Source organism: Callorhinchus milii, unplaced genomic scaffold (genome assembly GCF_018977255.1).
Source record: "Callorhinchus milii isolate IMCB2004 unplaced genomic scaffold, IMCB_Cmil_1.0 Scaffold23, whole genome shotgun sequence".
In the NCBI taxonomy this organism is placed as follows: Eukaryota; Metazoa; Chordata; class Chondrichthyes; order Chimaeriformes; family Callorhinchidae; genus Callorhinchus; species Callorhinchus milii.
Window position 1 is genome coordinate 9504971 of NW_024704764.1, and position 19161 is coordinate 9524131.

The 19161-nt window shown below is 50.8% G+C and overlaps 1 protein-coding gene across 1 annotated transcript; it reads left to right on the top strand.

The window, feature by feature from the left end:
• The first annotated feature begins 2147 nt into the window (after positions 1-2147).
• On the top strand, positions 2148-18023 carry LOC103187736 (corticotropin-releasing factor receptor 1-like). The gene is made up of 13 exons (XM_007907370.2): positions 2148-2894; positions 9053-9137; positions 10273-10392; positions 13751-13836; positions 14237-14343; positions 14598-14715; positions 15027-15180; positions 15713-15773; positions 16035-16107; positions 16331-16416; positions 16637-16772; positions 17130-17171; positions 17778-18023. The coding sequence occupies exons 1-13, from the start codon at positions 2859-2861 to the stop codon at positions 17916-17918; spliced, it is 1245 nt and encodes a 414-aa protein (XP_007905561.1). The 5' UTR covers positions 2148-2858; the 3' UTR covers positions 17919-18023.
• Positions 18024-19161: the final 1138 nt, after the last annotated feature.

A 19161-nucleotide genomic window follows, 5' to 3' on the forward strand; every position in this document is an offset into this window, starting at 1 on the left:
TGTACGGTAACCTGCCAACACGGACACACAGCCAGCTGCCAGACACCTGGAATTCTGCCTGGTCTCAACCACAAGACCATTGCCTCAGCAACAATAATCATAATAATAATAATAATAGTCCTTGCATTTGACACAGCGCCTTATCACGTCTTCGAGACGCCTCAAAGCGCTTCACGGGACACACTGTAAAGTGGAGTGACCGTATATTTTATGGGTGAAATGTAGCTGGTCGGTCTCAAGACCCTCCTCTTCGACCGTACCTTCGGTCACCCTCCTACCCCACCCTCTCTGCCCCCCACCACTCCTGATCCCGACTCCCATCTCGGATGCAAATCCTTGACTGTCCAGCACTTTGGGATGTACTCCCAATGGGATTATTACAGTAACAACATTTCCCCTGAAACAAGTTTTTTGGGGGTGGGGGGGAGAGGGGAATTGAGAAGCATATCCGCTAGCTGGGAGAGTCATCGCCGGGCAGGGGCTGAGTGCCACGTTACTGTGAATTGACGGCGACAATAAGCCATTACACTGAGCTGCATCTGTTTTCAGGGGTTGTTTATAGCAACTAAACAGATATAATTGTGCTGACTGCACTGAGAGAAATAATAGCAGACAAGCACTAAATATAGGTCCGTCCCAGTGTGCTACAGCTCCCTGCAACCTTGTCTGCAGCTGTTATCCCCCTCTCTCCTCCCCAATACCTCCCCCACCCAACACCACCGAAGCAAGGACAACCTACCTCCCTCATAAACACCGCTGGTAACTCTCACCTCTGCCCCACTGGGTTCTGGTTCCAACCCTACCTCAACCACTTTGAACTCAGTGTCTAGGCTGATGCTCCAGTGGAGAACTGGGGGGAGTGAGGCAGGAAGGGAGCGAGGCAGGGAGAGGGAGAGCCATGCTGTTCGAGGTGCCTTCCTTCAGATGATAGTTAAACGCCTGTTCAGGCAGACGTCAAAGATATTATTAGGAAAAGAGAAGGGTTTCTCCTTCAGCGGAATTGGTTGTTCACCGCATGGAGGCTTGTGGGACCTTTGCTGTGCGCAAATTGGCTGCGAGTGTTTTCCTACGCAACACACAGCCACTACACTTGACAGGTTTCCTGGGAAGTAACAATAACAATCATCGTTGCAATTTGATTTGACAAATTATCATGTTGCTGAGACGCCTCAAAGCGCTTCACAGGATATTCTGTAAAGTGAATTGACTGTATATATTTTGTAGGCGAAACACGGCAGCCAATTACGCACAGCAGTGGGTTGAGTGACCACATTTTTCAGTGCAGGACGTACATAAACATCTGTTAAACGGCTGGGACATTGAGAAATATGAAACGCGTTGCCCTATTTTTGGATGCAGAACAATTCTGATGCAAGTGGAGAACCGCAGACAGAGAGAGGAGTCTGTGTTTACAATCTGGTCTGCGTTTAGCCCGAGCACCTTGCCCGGCTTGGCTGGCTGTTTGGTTGAACAAAAACAGGTAGGTTTCTCCTCCAGAGGAAGGCTGACGCATTTGGGCTGTTGATCTCCATAAAAGTTACTGCTTTTATCACTGAGTTCAGAGCCGGGGCTCATTAAATCAGAGAGAGAGAGACTGAGTGGCTTCTGAGCTCTCACTGAATCTCATCACCAGTTGAAAGTTTGGCTCAAGCGATGCGAGGTGGCGTGAAGTTACAAGAATAATTCTATTTAAAAAATTATGTATTTTCTTTCCTTAGATTTTTTTTGTCTGTTGACAATCTATTGGCGACATGACACACTCATAACCCCTCGCATCTTGCCTGTCGCCTGGCTTAAACTAACTCATCCTGGTGGTGTTCAAATCTGTCGCTTTTCTCCTTAAAAATCCTACATGTATTTTAGGGAGGGAGACAGGAGGGACTGAGACAGAATTCCACATTCCCTGTTTAGCAACTGCTTCAGTCTCACCACTGGAGGCTGCATTGCGTATTCCAACCTCCACTGATCCCAATCCCTCATCCTTTTACAAGTAGAATTCCCATTTGAGTGTGAGAGGGAGGGAGAGGGAGAGAGAAGGGGATGGGAGGGGGGGGGGAGATGGGGAGGAAGAGAGGAGGGAGGAAGAGAAGTGGGGGGTGGGGGGTGGGAGAGAAAGGGGTGGGGAAGGGGAGAGTGTGAGAGGTGGGGTGGGAGGGGAAGAGAAAGAGAGGTGGGAAGAGTCTGTGGTCATGGTGACAAGTTGCCCTTGACTAGAGGAGGTGCTGATGACAGCCAACACTTCACAAGGCAACAACTTACTGCTCAGAGCCACTCAGTCAGTGACAGAGAGAGGGGAAGGAGAGGGGGAGAGAAATATGTATCTCTGGGTATTGATATGAAACATTAGATAAATTAACAGAGAGAGAAAGAAAGAGAGAGAGGGACATCTCCTATCTGGCTCAGAGACTCTCAGTGACAGACAGACAGACAGAGAGTGAGAAGGTATGTCTAGCTATTGATATAAATACTGGAGAAATTAACAGAGAGAGACACAGAGAGAGAGTATAGAGATTGTATGTGTCATCTCTAGACATTGCTACCAAACCCTGGATATATTTAACAGAAATACAGTCTGAGCAAATGCACCAGTCAGTGTCAGCACTCCAGCAAAACGGTGGCTGGTGTTAGCAGGTGATATTTTTTTAGGGGGAGGAGAGGTTTTGCATACAGTGTCTTTCTCTTTCATTGCCTGGAGATTTTTGCTTGGCTTTTGTTGGTTGGATTCCAGGCTCCTTTTTTTTTTCCTCCTGTTTTCCCTCTGGACCCAACATGGACTGAGCAGAACACACACACACACAGGACAGGAGAGGAGAGGAGAGGAGAGAGGGTGGGACACAAGCCTCTGGCACCCAGTCACCATGTGGAGCTGCTCTTGGACACTCATCCTGGCTCAGGTACTGGTACTCTGTGCGTCTCAGAGGTGTGGGATGGGGTGGGGGCAGAGGGGGGGAGGGAGGGAGAGACAGAAGGTGAGAGAGGGAGTGGGAAAGAGAGAGGAAGAGGGAGAGAGACAGAGAAGTGAGGGAGGGTGGGAGACAGAAGGTGAGAGAGGGAGTGGGAAAGAGAGAGGAAGAGGGAGAGAGACAGAGAAGTGAGGGAGGGTGGGAGACAGAAGGTGAGAGACAGAAGGTGAGAGACAGAAGGTGAGAGACAGAAGGTGAGAGAGGGAGTGAGAGAGACAGAGAGGGAGAGAGGGAGACAGAGAAGTGAGGGAGAGTGGGAGACAGAGGGTGTGAGAGTCAGAGGGTGACAGACAGAAGGTGACAGAGGGAGTGAGAGAGACAGAGAGTGAGAGAGGCAGAGAGGGAGTGAGAGAGACAGAGAGTGACAGAGGGAGTGAGAGACACAGAGAGTGAGAGAGGGAGTGAGAGAGAGAGACAGAGAGTGATGGAAGATGTGAGAGACAGAAGGTGAGAGAGTGATAAAGTGGTCAATGATTTACACCAAAGTCCAACAGCAGAGAATATAGCCCCCACTATGGGCTACTGGACTGGTCTCTCACTCTCTCACACACTGCTCTGGTCACACACAGGAGCAGAGTGTGGGCTAAGTGTGGGACAGAGAGAGGGAGAGGGGTGGGGGGGGATGTTTGTGTGTCTGTCTCTATGTGTGTGTCTGTCTCTGTGTGTGTGTATCTGTCTGTGTGTGTCTGTGTCTTTGTGTGTATCTGTCTGTGTGTGTGTGTGTCTGTCTGTGTGTGTATCTGTCTCTCTGTCTGTGTGTGTGTATCTGTCTGTGTGTGTCTGTGTGTGTATCTGTCTGTGTGTGTGTCTCTCTGTGTGTGTGTGTCCCTGTGTGTGTGTGTGTGTGAAGGAGACACTGTGAGGGAGGGGTGTGTCTGTGTGAAGGGATTAGGTTATTGCGCTAAATCAACCAGTTTAAGGCAATGCGTTTTATTTTGTTCCCCCCACACACCACCCCACCACCCCCCTCCACACACCACCCCCCCCCCCCCCCACCCCCCCCCCCCCACCACCCACACCCCCACCCCCCAACACCACCCCCCCCCACACACACCACCCCCACCCCCCCACCCCCCCCACCCCCACCCCACCACCACCCCACCACCCCCCACACCCCCCAAAAAAAAGTGTTTAATGGAGGGAAAGCAAACTGCAGTCTGGATCAGAGACAGAGAGACAGACAGAGAGATGCAGATTTTGAGCAGTGTTGGGAACAGGACGTGGGATGTTTTTATTGCCTATGTTTTTGTATCAGTAGCTGGAGGTGTGTTGGTTTGGGTTGAGGTCAGAACAGACACAGACCCCTGCAACCCCATAACCGGACCCGGCTCCTGCAACCCCATAACCGGACCCGGCTCCTGCAACCCCATAACCGGACCCGGCTCCTGCCCCAGTCACAGGGAACTGCGGTCAGTTGGTCAGTCAGTTGGTCGGTCAGTTGGTTGGTCGGTTGGTTGGTCAGTTGGTCAGTTAGTTGGTTGGTCAGTTGGTTGGTCAGTCGGTTGGTCAGTTGGTCAGTTAGTTGGTTGATCAGTTGGTTGGTCAGTCGGTTGGTCAGTTGGTTGGTTAGTTGGTCAGTCAGTTGGTTGGTTAGTTGGTTGGTCAGTTGGTCAGTCAGTTGGTTGGTTAGTTGGTTGTTCAGTTGGTCGGTTGGTTGGTCAGTTGGTTGTTCAGTTGGTTGGTCGGTTGGTTAGTTGATCGGTTGGTTGGTCGGTTGGTTAGTTGGTCGGTCGGTTGGTCGGTCGGTTGGTTGGTCGGTTGGTTGGTCAGTTGGTTGGTCGGTTGGTTGTTCAGTTGGTTGTTCAGTTGGTTGGTTGGTTGGTGAATGTTGCCCACAGGCAGTGTTCAGGGCTGGGTTGGGTTAAGGAGCTGGCCTGCCCTTGTGGTGCTGAAGGTAGTAATGATAGGACAATCCTTGCATTTCTTACAACCGTCTCGCCCCGTCTTCGAGACGTCTCAAAGCGCTTCCCGGGATCCACCGTAAAAACAACTGGCTGTGTATTTGTGGGCGAAACGCGGCGGCCGATTGCGTAAAACACCGACTGCAGCAGCAGAGGCTCAAACACACTCAGGCTCCATTCGCTGCAGGAAACCATCACCCCTCTCTGTCTCTCTCTCTCTCTCTCTCGCTCTCTCTCCTCTCTCTCCCCCCTCTCTCTGTCTCTCCTCCTCTTCGAGGCGTCTGCTCCGCCCGCGAAATACACAGCCACCGCACTTTGTCGTATCTGCTGTGAAGCGCTTTGGGACGTCTCCGCGACCTGCTAAGGCTCTGCGTCAACATGCAAGGATGTGTTATCGCAGTCCATGTTTCTCTCTCGCTCCCGGCGTGGAAGGCGCCATATAAATATAAATTGTACTGTGCTATCACTTCACTCTGACCGCTTGAACTGTTCACATCCATCCACTCTCCTTATTCCCCCCCCCACCCCCAAATGTTGTCTCTTTGCTCTTCTCCCCCCCCCCCCCCCCCCCACCCCACCCGCCCCGGTCTCTATTTATCTAATGGCTCTCTTTCTGATCTATTCTATATAAATGCAATTTATTGCTGTTGCTGTTCTCTGTCATCACTCCCTCTTCCTCTCTCGCTCTCTCACATGCTCTCGCTTTCTATTCACCTTATCTGCTGAATGTGAATCTAATTTAGCAGTCTTCCATTGCCTCCCCCCTCCCCACCCCCACCCTCCGCCAGTGATTTTTATAGAAATATGAATGTATTCTGTTCCGCTTCAGAACAAAGGTGACATTTTACTCTTGGGAAAGATCGCTCTAGGAACACATGCGCACGCACACACGCAGGAAGAAACACCAACCACACTGGGTATTGCAGAGAATACGAACTTAACTCGGTTGAAAAGGAAATACGGGAGCAGAATTTGCGGTATTCCTTAACGCCTTCCTCACCTTATTTAGTGCCGGCACCAAGTTAAGGCGAGGTTTCATTCACCTTCTGAGGTTAGCGGTAATAATTAACACTGGCGCTAATCCGCGGGTCATTTAAATGGCGAATTTCATTCCATTTTCGTAATGATAATAATAATAACCCTTGCGTGGGGTGTAGCGCCTTATCACGTCTTCAAGACGTCTCAAAGCGCTTCACAGAGTATACTGGTACAGTAAAGTTTAGTGACTGTATATTTTGTGGCCGAAATGCGGCAGCGAATTGTGCAAAACAGTGGGAGACAAATAGTTGTGGATTCAGTGTCCAAATTATTATTTTTTTTTCTCTCATAGGTGATTTATTTATTATCAAAATCATAGTTTGTGGGGTAAGATGAGGGTTGGGTTAAGGAACGTCACAAATTTGTTCCTCAGAAGTGACTAATCCCAGACAGCAGCTGAACTGAACTCCAGACGCTTTACAGGTGAAACGTTCCTGTGTCCGTAATGAACACTTCCAGGAAACTGCTGCCGCTTCATAAACCCCATCAATTTAATATGATTATTTCTGTGTGTATTTGTCGCTTTGAAAATCAGCTTTTTGTTTAATGACGCGATCGAGTGAAATTATCCGGAAGGTGTTAATGAGCACAGTTATGGGAGAGGATTAAATTATCCCCGACGGTGGGGGGGGGGGGGGGAGGGGAGGGGGAATGGTGTGTTATTTTACCAGATGTTAATTAAACTCCCGCTGTTCTTCACTGTAACAGCCTGTGTTTACACAGAGCCATGGCAGGGAAAAATGTCTCCTTTCATTAACTAGCAACCTGTAATGCCCAGGGAGCAGGGGGTTTGGGGGGGTGGGTTGGGAGGGGAACGGGGCGGGGGGGGGGAACAGGGTGGGGAGACAGGGGAAGTGAGTGGCGCGGGGAGCTGCTTCGGGAAGCGAGTCGTAAGAGAACAAGAGACGTGATGACTGGAGCTTACGCTTTTGCGTACAAAAAAACCCACAGTCACTACACTTCAAAAGTGTCCACCGCAAGCGAAGGCGCTTTGACGCCGCAGGAGCCCTGTAACGATACGAGCAGCAATAAACACTTTTATTTTTGTATTGAGACTTTTATAAATACTATAAAAGGCGCTGAACGAGACAAACAAATCAAGCAAAATAATAATCCACACTTAATAATAATAATAATAATATGATTGTTTTCATGGAGAATATTATACATTATTTCTTAAGGATAATCAAAAAAACTTTCACAACAACAATAATGATAGTAATAATAATCCTTGCATTTTATACAGCACCTTAATGCGGCAGCCGATGGCACACAGCAGTGTCCCACAAACAGCCGTGGATTGAGGGACCGCATTATTATTTTTATTATTATTTTATGGACGCTGAGACACATTGGTTTGAAGGACGCTAAATGCACAAGGGAGAGGCTCTGAAATTCCACCCTGTCCTAGGCAGTAGGACGGTTTGGTCTCGAAATTTAACACAGTGCAGAATTGTGCAAAACTCTCCCATTCAGCCCGAGTTTCGACTCTTTCCTGAGAAACTGCGGGAAGAAACACACCCACATAGGAGTCCGTGACACACACCTACACCCAGACTCCACCGCCCACAGCCCGACTGCAGATACAATACCACAATAACGCACTCTTAAGTTTACATTTGCACAGCGCCTTCCACCCTGGGAGTACGTCTCACTGTGCTTCGCGGTATCGGCTGGACACCCTGGCTTCTTCCTCAGCTCTTTCCTCCCAGCCTCTGCCCGTGCGAACGCACTGACAGACCATCCGAGCGCTGGCGGACCGGGAATTCTGTCCCTGATTTAATAAATGACATGGACCACTCAGCACAGAGTTCACGCCTGCCGCCTTGTATCGGGGTTTCACGCACTGGCTATCAGCAGCTCCCGTTTATTAGGCAGCAAAGAGTGCTGTGTGTACTGTATACCTGGAGTCCCGTAGCTTAGAGCGCTCGCCTCGCAAGCGAGAGGACCTGGGTGGGGCGAAACGTTAGGCTGAGCGAGGAAATGTTAGGTCACGCCACTCCTTACCCGGCAGTAAGTTGGAACCCGGTTGTTAGTCGATTGGCGGATCACTTTCCGGGGATAATAATCCCTTCAAAAAAATAAATAATGGGGTCACTCAATCCGCGACTGTTTGTTGCGAACACCACTCTGTGCGCAATTGGCTGCCGCCTTTCGCCCACAACGAATACAGTCACTACACGTTCCAATGTATTCTGTGAAGCGCTTTGAGACTTCCCGAAGACGTGATAAAGTTATATAACAAATGCAAGGGTTATTATTATTATTAATGACTGTCCCCCACCCTCTCTCTCTCTGTCAATCTCTCTCTCTCTTTCTCAACTAGCCCCACTCGTGGCTTAATGCAATCACATGGAACAAACATGTGCACAGCACAGCATGCGGACTAATAACTAATAACGTTCCCAATAAATCGGAGATCAAAAACTAAGCTGAACACGGCTCGGGCTAAAAATACCCCTCGCGACGTCATGTAAAATGTCAGCTTACGTTGTGTCGCCAGCTCAGAGGGTTGTTATTTGAAAGCTGATGTGGTGAAACTGTGTGTGGGGAGAATTTCTTCCACAGTGACTCAATTTGCACTGTGCTGTGTTGTGCTGTGTTGTGTTATGCTGTGTTATGTTGTGTTGTGCTGTGTTGTGCTGTGCTGTGTTATGTTGTGCTTTGTTGTGCTGTGTTGTGTTATGCTGTGTTGTGTTGTGCTGTGTTGTGCTGTGTTGTGTTGTGCTGTGCTGTGTTGTGTTGTGCTGTGCTGTGTTGTGCTGTGTTGTGCTGTGTTGTGTTGTGCTGTGTTGTGCTGTGTTGTGTTGTGCTGTGTTGTGTTGTGTTGTGCTGTGTTGTGCTGTGTTGTGTTATGCTGTGTTATGTTGTGCTGTGTTGTGCTGTGTTGTGTTGTGCTGTGCTGTGTTATGTTATGTTATGTTGTGTTGTGTTGTGCTGTGCTGTGCTGTGCTGTGTTGTGCTGTGTTGTGTTGTGTTGTGCTGTGCTGTGCTGTGTTATGTTGTGTTGTGCTGTGTTGTGCTGTGCTGTGCTGTGTTGTGCTGTGTTGTGTTGTGCTGTGCTGTGTTGTGTTCCCCTCCAGATGTGCAGGTGTGGTTTTGTCTCCGGCTCCAGACGTTAACAAGTGTTTTCTGTTTCCCTGGGAACAGGTGCTAATACAGTGCGCTCTACCCCTGTCCTGCAGTGTCCTCGAGCAATACTGTGAAGCCCTGTCCTCCGCCAGCAATATCACAGGTGAGCAGCGGGGTGGGTGGGTGGGTGGGGGAAAGGGTGGAGAACAGGTGGGAAACAGGTGGGGAGCGCGGGGTTAGATCAACCAGTTCCTGCAGAGAAAGACACCTTTTCTGATTGCGAACCAGGTTTCCCACAAAATCGCTCATCTTCAAATCCGCAGGGCGTTACTGCAATGCCTCGACCGACCTGATCGGGACACGTTGGCCGAGGAGCCCAGTGGGGCAGCTGGTGGCCAAAACCGCTTTCGCGCTGCTCGTCCAACGAGGACCAACCTCCCCCTGGGGGCTTTGGCTTCTCAGGAGCTGAGTGGGAGGATTCCCCTGACTGTGCGCTTCGGAGGCCATCAAACAGTGCATCCCGCTCAGCACTTCGATCGCTTTGAGACGTTCCTCTCCTCTCGTCCCCCCCCCCACAACCTCCCCCAGGAGTGAGAGCCGCTGTATCAGATGATAAGATCATTGATTTACTGTTAGTGATGGTGATGCTGAGTGTTACGAGGCTGAGGTTAAACGTAGAAGGTGTGAGACACCGGCATTTAGTCTGAATGTCACAGGGAATCAATAGACAATTGGAACTCGATTGGCCCTGAGCCCCCTAACTACATGGAGGCTTTCTGGACTTACTTTGCGACTCAGTGTGAAGTGCGTCAGGGATTTAGGCTGAAAGGTCATTTAAAAGAGGGATTTTGGAGGGCGGGGTCCACCTTCCTTGTGTTTCCTGGAGATTGTGGCGGCTCCTAGCTTAGTGGTTAGCACGCGCATCGAGAGGACCCGAGTTCAGCTCCCGGGCAGGGAGAAACCCGAGGCAATTTTCCTTACTCCGCACACATTTATCTAGCAATGAGAAGGAACGCAGTCGTTGGTCGATTGGCGGATCACTTTCCGGGGGTAATAATCCCTCCAAAAAAATAAATAATCTGTTCACTCAACCCACGGCTGTTTGTGGGGACGCTGCTGTGCGCAATTGGCTGCCGCGTTTCGCCCGCAAAACGTACAGTCGAATTCACTTTACAGTGTATCCCGTGAAGCGCTTTGAGACGTCTTGAAGACGCGATAAGGCGCCGGGTCAAAGGCCAGCATTATTATTGTTATTATGATGATTGTGGCTATTTGGACTGTTTGTCGTGGCTCCGCAGGGCGTTACTGCAATGCCTCGACCGACCTGATCGGGACGTGTTGGCCGAGGAGCCCAGTGGGGCAGCTGGTGGCCAGACAGTGTCCAGAATACTTCAATGGGATCCAATACAACACCACAAGTAGGTGTCCTCACTGTGTGTTGGGGGGCACTGGGGGAGGGGGGCGTGGGCGGGCGGGGAGGTCGGAAGACATCACTTGCACCCTGGCCGTGTCGGGGTGAAAGCTCACACCTGCCCCAAGATTATATGCACCAATAATGTCTGTCTGTGAAGGTCCTGTATGACTCTGGTTCAGAGTTTCTGAGTCTCACATAGAGGGATAGAGAAAGAGAGATGGAGAAAATAGAAGCTGATAAGTGAAGGAGAAAGAGAGAGAAATGGGCATAAAGGGAGAGAGAGAGAGAGAGAGAGATGGGTAGACACAAAAGGAGAAAGCTCGAGATGGATACAGAGGCAGAGAGAGCAAATGAGATAGAGCCGAGGTTTTATTTCCCTGTTTCATTCATTGTGCGCTAAGCTCAGTGTCGGGGCTGAGGTTCTGCTCTGATCACTGAGTCAAGTTAATTTGACGGCATTTCTAAATCGCTGTAATGCAATTCCTGCCAGGAGATCTCGTTTAAATTATCATTGAGGAGCAAATCGCAGCATTTTGTTTCGCTGTTTACAATTGACGTGGCTTGTCATTAGCTGCACATAACACACAAGGCGTTGTAAATCACCCAATACAGACAGACAGAGAGAGAGAGAGAGAGAGAGGAACTGGGACCGGGACAGAGAGGGTGACGGGAAGAGCGACGGGGAGGGTGAGGGAGAGGGTGGGGGAGTGGGAGAGAGTGACGGACAGAGTGACAGAGAGAGTGACGGCGAGGGAGAGGGAAAGAGTGTGACGGCGACGGAGAGGGAGAAGGCGACGGAGAGGGCGACGGAGAGGGAGAAGGCGACAGGGAGGGCGACAGGGAGGGCGACAGGGAGGGCGACAGGGAGGGCGACAGGGAGGGCGACAGGGAGGGCGACAGAGAGTGGTCTGGACCTTCGGATTGAACATTAATCCGAGGCTCCAACTGTGCTCTGTTCAGGTGGACATTACAATACAAAGCAATGCAAGATAACGTGTCTACAGCGTCTTTCGCGTCAGGGGGACGTCCCTCGGCGCTGGTTAAAAATCTCTGCAGCGCTGCGGGAAAAGAGAGGGGAGTTCCTCTCTCCCGGTGTCCTTGCTGATAATTTCCAGCCCCCCACCCCCCCCCCACCCCAGATAAAACCTCTCAGGGCTGTCTGTGGCACACTCTGCTAGTCCCCTTGTTAAACCGGGCAGGTCTGATAATAACCAGGCCATTATAACGGGGGGTTGGATGTGGGTGTGAAATGTGCCGTTTGATCTCGCTTCACCTTGCCGTGTGCAGTAAGCCGTGGCTGAGGGAAGCGTCTCGATATGAGCCCCCCCGGAGCTCTCAGTAATGGTCACATTCCTCTCTTCACTGCTGTGAAGCGATCCCTGCGCCGAACAAACCCGCCGAGGCCCCCATTAACGGAGCTTTGCATTACTCTGTGACAATGGTAGACCGGTTTAATCAGTTCAAGGAATTTTTCCTCCTCCTCTCAGCGCCGGAGTTTGGTCAGAGCTCTCGCCTCGCAAGCGAGAGGACCTGGGTTCGATTCCCGGCTCAGGGCGAAACTTTCCTAACTCCACACGCACGCCTCTCTTTACCCGGCAGCAAGTAGGAACCCGGTTTAGTCGATGGGCGGATCGCTTTCCGGGTGCGATAATCCCTTCAAAAAATAATAATAATTTGGTCACTCGGTCCGCGGCTGTTTGTGGGGGACGCTGCTGTGCGCAATTGGCTGCCGCGTTTCGGCCACAAGATGTACAGTCACTACACCTTACGGTGTACCCTGTGAAGCGGCTCGCTCGCGAAAAAAAAATCTTTATTCCCGCATCCGTTTTTCTGACGTTTTAATGGTTTTATGCAGATTGGGGGGCGATTAGCATAAGACTTAAACAGTTCCATTTAGCGGATTGACAGCTCGGCGAGGGGTGGGGGGGGGGGGGGGGGCGAGTTCACAGGCTCTGAGATATTCGGGAGATATCACGTCAAATCACGGCCAAATAGAAATCCGAAGCTAATTATGCAAATTGCTTTTTATAGCATGATACACATTTATATCATTTCACATGTCACAGCCTCGCAGGCTGAGGCTTGGTGTGAAGTGGGGGCGTTACAGCAAACGCCACCAGCTCATTTGTGTGCAAATTAGATTGAATCAGGGGTCATTCTGTTCGCCTGTCCCAGAGCAGTCTCACCCTACAGATAGGAATGGCCTCTACCTTGTCCACTGAGTGTAAGTACGAAGCGAGAGGGGAATCCGGGTTCGATTCCCGGCCGGGGCGAAACGCGGGGCGAGTTTCCTTACTTTAAGCGCCTCTGTTAAACACCGAGCAGCAAGCAGGAACCCGGGCGTCAGTCGATTGGCGGATGGCTTTTCCGGGGATAATAACACCTTAAAAAAACATCCGCGGCTGTTGGTGGTGGACGCTGCCGTGCGCAATCGGCTGCCGCGTTTCGCCCACAAGATAGACAGTCAATTCACTTTGCAGCGTATCCTGTGAAGCGCTTCAAAGACATGAGAAGGCGCTACATGAAATGCAAGGATTATTATTGTTATAAGTAAGAGACAGGAATGTTAGTAATGATCATGTCATCTCTCCCTCAGTCAGACACAAGGGAGCGGGGAATAGGCTTCACCGGGGAGAGTGAGAGGCCGAGGTTTAAAGAGAAGCTGACGGTGACTCCCTCTGAGAGCAATGAGGTGCCTTCTGTCTCGCTCTCTCTCCCTCTCTCTGCCACAAGCAAATCGATCACTGGCCCACGTTTATTTTCGGAGCCGTTTGTTAAATATTCATAAGCTCGGGGTTGTTGATGCTGCATTAAATCCTCTGAACTTCATCAGCAAAACCCGCCGGTGATTGTGCTTCTGACTTGTCAGACCTGCGGTGAGGCCTCGAGGCCTGAAATTCCACCCCATCTCAACCTTAAGACCTTTTTCTTTCTCTCTCTCTCTCTTAAAATTGAAGACTTCACACCATTTCGGGAAACTCTTAATTGGCGTCGTTACTTGGAAGACGGTTTTCTTTTTTCAGGAACCGCAGGGAAACTGCCCTCCAATGTAAGAATTCCTCCTAATTCTGCGGCGTCTTTCAGATCAGGGTGAGCCCATCACTGTGCTCAAGAGCATCCGAAAGACACCTACGCATGGAAACTCTCCCGTGTTGTCGTGTTGTCCTGTTGCCATGTCTTCAAGACAAGATATTGGTGCCTCGGACTGAAACAAGGCAGAATTTGGGGTCTCTTAGGTGTTTGGGGGGGCGGGGGTGGGGGTGGGGGCGTCTATTTCCTGATAACTAAGGAGCTTTCCCCATGTCTCAATGCTGGAGAAACTCAGCTCCTGTTCAATGTCTCTCCCCCACTCCCCCTCACAGACAGTGTATATAGAAGGTGCTTCGGGAATGGAACGTGGGCTGTGAAGATCAACTACACCCAATGCCAGGCCATCCTGCAAGTCAAGGTGTGTCTGTCTCCTCCCTCTTGTCTTCACTCTTCTCGGATTGGGTTTGGTGGTGGTGGGGGATGGGGGTGCGAGGTCGTTAAGGGCTGGGGATCTGAGTGGATGTGGGCGGTCTGGTGGCGGGGGGGCGGGGGGGAAGGGGGAAGCGGGGAGTTGGAGGGACTGCAGAGGGGGAAGGTGTGGGGTGGGGGGTGATTTGGAGAAGTGGGGGACGCTGCGGAAGTTTGAAAAAAATTCAATTTGGAAACCTTTACAGTCTTGTTGGCTACGAGGCAGAGACATCTTGGTGACCCAGTGTAAAGGCGCGGGAGCAGGTGCGGAGAGGATGGGTTTATATATTATTATTATTTATAGCATTATTATTATTATTATTGTTAATCTCCCTCCTTTGTCCTGGCAGAGGAAACACCAGATCCACTACAAGATCGTGGTGATCATTAATTACCTCGGCCAATGTATCTCGCTGGCCGCTCTCATCATCGCCTTCGTGCTTTTCATGCGTCTGAGGTCAGCCCCTCGTTCGTTGCTTTGTATGTTTATTCGGATCCCTTGGGCCCCATAGTGTAGTGGTTCATGTGGTGTATTATTATTAGTAGTAGTAGTATTAGTATTATTTTTATCGTATGATAGAGGTTAGGACAGTGGCGTTTACCTACAGATACACACTACGCTAGACTTGACAGTGATCCCCTCTGAGGTTTCCCCGGGTTTAAAGTTGTGTATAAAAGTGCATCTCTCCCCCCTCCTCTCTCTTCCCGCAGGAGCATCCGATGTTTGCGGAACATAATCCACTGGAATCTGATCTCTACCTTCATCCTGCGCAACGCCACCTGGTTCGTGCTGCACACCATCGACCCCAAGATCCACTCCAGCAACGAGGTCCGTGTCTGTGTGTCATCTCCAGTGAGAGATCAGAGGCTTTCAGTCACATGTGCCCGGGGGAAGGGGGTGAAGGGGGCCTGGGTTGAGGCTGGGTTCGAGCTGGGTTGAGGCCTGGTTTGGGGCCTGTTGAGGCCTGGGTTGAGACCTGGGTTGAGGCTGTGTTTGGGCCTGGGTTGAGGCTGGGCTGAGGCTGGGTTGGGGCTTGTTGAGGTCTGGGTTGAGGCTGTGTTGGGGCCTGGGTTGGGGCTGGGATTGGGAGGCGTTAGTGACCTGGTTCCTCACGTTCTGCCCTGTTTCTTGTCCTGTAGGTGTGGTGCCGCCTGGTCACTGCTCTGTATAATTACTTCTGTGTCACCAACTTCTTCTGGATGTTCGGGGAAGGCTGCTACCTTCACACCGCCATCGTGTTGACCTACTCCACCGATAAGCTGCGCAAATGGATGTTCCTCTGCATCGGCTGGTGTGAGTCCCTTTCCTGTTCTCTAACTTCTCCTGTGATCAGACTCAACTTTCGGAGGCCCCAAAATTCCTTTCTGTCTGAGCCTTGACACTCTTTGGTACCAAACCCTCACCCAATCCTAGCCTCTGAGGCCATTTTACAGAATTGGTGGAAAATTCTCCAGCTCAGTCTTCATTGAGAGCCACAATTACAACAGCTTGCATTTATACCTAACGCCCTTCACGTGGGATGGCGTCTCGGAGAGCTTGAAGCCGTTTCGGTTATATTTGGACCCGGAGAAAAATGTCCCCCAAATGACAATTGGATTTAAGGCCATTTTCCCAAATTCCTTGGGAACTTTCTCTTCAAGACAATGATCTGAAGACCCAGACCATGAGGAATTTTAACCCCCTCACCCCCCCCACCCCCCCGCCCCGAGTCCTCAACAATTAGTAAAGAAACGTGGAACCAATGGAAGTACAATATCGAGGTCTGAATGCTAATCACAGTGAATGATCATTGATTGACATTGCTGTGGGTTCTGTGTGTCACCAGGTACCCCACTGCCCATCATCATAGCCTGGTCCATTGGGAAACTCTACTACGAAAACGAGCAGTAAGTATTTGCCTCGATGGTGTGGCTTCGATGGAAACATTTTGGTCCTGGATATTGTCCGCTCTTCGCACCTCAGTTTTAGAGAGGTCCATTGGGGGGGAGCGAGTCCCAGCAGAGACACGATGGGGGGAGAGAGAGAGAGAGAGAGAGCAGGGAATGGGGTGAGAGCTATAGTGGGGAAGTTGAATGTGTTGCTGTTTGGGGTGAGGAGCACAGAGAGGCGGTTTAGCTGATCACCGGCTGATTTGTTTTTCACCTTAGCTGCTGGTTCGGGAAAAGTCCGGGAAAATACATTGACTACATTTACCAGGGGCCGGTCATCCTGGTGTTACTGGTAAGAGCTGTTGAGTTACTGGCTTAACTGGTAACTCAACCTTTGGCATTCACTCTACCCCTCCGTCATTCCCCCCCCCCCCCCCCCCCGCCATTTAAATCCTGCCTCAAAACGTTCCCTTCCCTCCCCTCGCTTGCCCGGCCACTGTGAGGTGCTGTGAGATGTTACCCTGTGTGACAGGAGGGGTGTAAATGCAGATGTTTGTGACGTTTTTGTTTTGCAGATTAATTTCATCTTTCTTTTCAACATTGTGAGGATCCTGATGACAAAACTGCGAGCGTCGACCACGTCCGAGACCATCCAGTACAGGTAGCGACTCTTTGCTCACCACGGTCTACCCCCTCGGAGTCCAGGAGGGGGACTATCTCTCGGGTGGCGGGGGGGCGCCTGTCAGGGGTGGGGTCTCTCAAGGCGGGGTCTCTCTCAGGGGCGGCTTCTCTCAGGGGCGGGGTCTGTTAGCGTGGGGTCTCTCAAGGATGGGGTCTCACAGTGGCCGGGGTCTAACCTCTGGTGTCTCCCCCCCCGGTAGGAAGGCAGTGAAGGCTACGCTGGTGTTGTTGCCGCTGCTCGGGATCACCTACATGTTGTTCTTTGTCAACCCCAGAGAGGACGACGTCTCTCAGATTGTCTTCATTTACTTCAACTCCTTCCTCGAGTCCTTTCAGGTACATCATGGACACAGTTCACACACACACACACACACACTCACGTCCGCACCGCCAAGTTTGATATTCCTTTGGATGTTCTGCTTTAAGAATTTCTAGCTGCGGAAACCTGGGTTTTCACAAAATAATAATAATAATAATAATTTGATCACTTCAACCCACGGCTGTTTGTGGGACGTCGCGGTGTGCAATTGGCTGCCATGTTTCGCTCACAAAATACACAGTCCGTTCACTTTACAGTATATTCTGTGAAGAGCTTTGAGAAGCTCCTTTGGTCCTTCTTTGGCGGTAATGTTTTACTCTCTGTTTTCCTCCCTCCCTCTCTTTTCTCTCTCACTCTCTTTCTCGCTCTCACAGGGTTTCTTTGTCTCGATGTTTTACTGCTTCTTGAACGGAGAGGTAAGAAAGGAGCGAGAAAAGACCGCGGTTTTATTCGGAGATCGAAAGCCAAAGTCGAAACGCAATCCTCGCCAACTGGTAAAAGAAAATCTGCCGTCGTTTTTACTCTGCAAAGCGGCTGAGGGCACTCACTGCCCCCAACGGCTCTCAGAGGCAGAACCAATCAGGGTGTCTAACAGGGGAGGAAGGATAGATATTTGGGAAGAAAGGATTATTTAAGGGTTAATAGGATTGAGAAATCTGCAGCCATCCAATGAACTGGTGGAACAGGGTCCACAGCATGAATGGCTTCTTTGTGTCCCTGTGAGGAGGTCACAGGTTCCAGATGTGATGGAAACACCAGGAAGTGTTTCCTTACACAGAATGGTAATTACCAGCTCAATATGGGGAGGGAGAGGTGATGGGAAGGGGGTGGGGGGCGGGGGGGGGGAAGATTGAGGCTGGGGCTTATTTGACAAACATCTGGCGGCTGTGATGGGAGGAGGGGGTCGGGCAGGGAGTCTCGAAGGATGAGGCCAATTGGGTCAAAGGGTCTCTTTCACCCAGCCCTCTCTATGTTCTGGCGTTTGCTGTGTGGTTTATTTATCTCTGGATGTCCTTCGGCAGGTTCGATCCGCCATCAGGAAACGCTGGCACCGTTGGCAGGACAAGCACTCGATCCGTGCCCGGGTGGCCAGAGCCATGTCCATCCCAACATCTCCGACCAGGGTCAGTTTCCACAGCATCAAACAGACCACAGGCAACTGAGGCCCCGAGCCAGAGCAGCCCTCGAGGAACATCAACACAGGAGGGTACAAACAGGGTACAGCTTTGCCAATGCGCGTTGGTAAGCCAAAGTCACAAACTGGGACCATCGAGAGATTGAAGTGGGGGGGGGGGGGTGGGGAGGGAGGGAGGGAGGGGCGTGTGTGCGTGGGCAGACAGGGGGAGGAACGAGGTCTGAACCACAGCCCATAAATCTCACCAAATCGCAAAGACAATTCTCGGTCTGCCTCGTCGATCTTTAAGTCGCCGGCAAAGCCCCACGACGGCCCTGGTCGTCTCCGTGTATCAGGGCTGCCAAGCGTTGGGAATATTCTGTCACTTACGTATCTGTCTGTGCGTTCGCATAGTTATCAACGTCTAGCTGTCAGTTCCCCTCTCCCACAGTTAGTGTTACCTGGTGAGAGACGCTCTGAGGACTGTGATATGTCGTCAGCGTTTTGATGTCTACATCGCCTCACTAATGGGCCATTCAAATCACTGCGGTGTAGTAGCGCCCTTCATCCAGCGGTCCAGCGGAGTTTCCCCCCCTAGGGTGGCCTTTAAGAAACATGACTCGCTGTGAGGACTTGGGGCTAAAAAATTCCATTCAGTGTTGCCTCTCAGTGACATGGCCTTTAAATGTGTTCGTCCCAGTGCAGTAAAGCCAACTGGAATTTTTTAAACCCGTTTAGCTCAATAAATACCCTCCCACAATAAATCCCCTTCTCACAGCGAACTAGGGGAGAGATTAGCAAGAAGGACTTGGCTGGGAGATGGGCTAGGGGGTTGGGACTCCTTCCCACAAGTGGCTGTCGAGGCCGGATCAGTGGGATAGTCTGGTAGGGAACAGAAGACAGGAGGCGAGGGTTTATTTCCTGGTCTCCGCTCGTATATCTTGATCTCAGTCGGGATCCACGTGCTCTGGGGATGTGAGTGTGTCATGGTTGGCCTCTGGCATGTGGAGATATTGTCCTCAAGCATTCTTGGTCTTGACAGCTCTTCTGTGACCAGAACCAAATGCTTGTCCTTTGGTGATGTGAGGGCACTGTCAACTTTCATGAGAGCTGCCCCAACATTCTTCCTGCTCTTAGCCTTCAGACCATTCTCCTCAAGACTACTACATTTGCGCAGAGCAGAACCCTTGGAAAAATCTTTGATTGCGAAGCCCACGAGATTCACCCACAAAACACACTGTCACTCCACGTTACAGTATATCCTATGAAGCACTTTGAGACGTCTCAAAGAC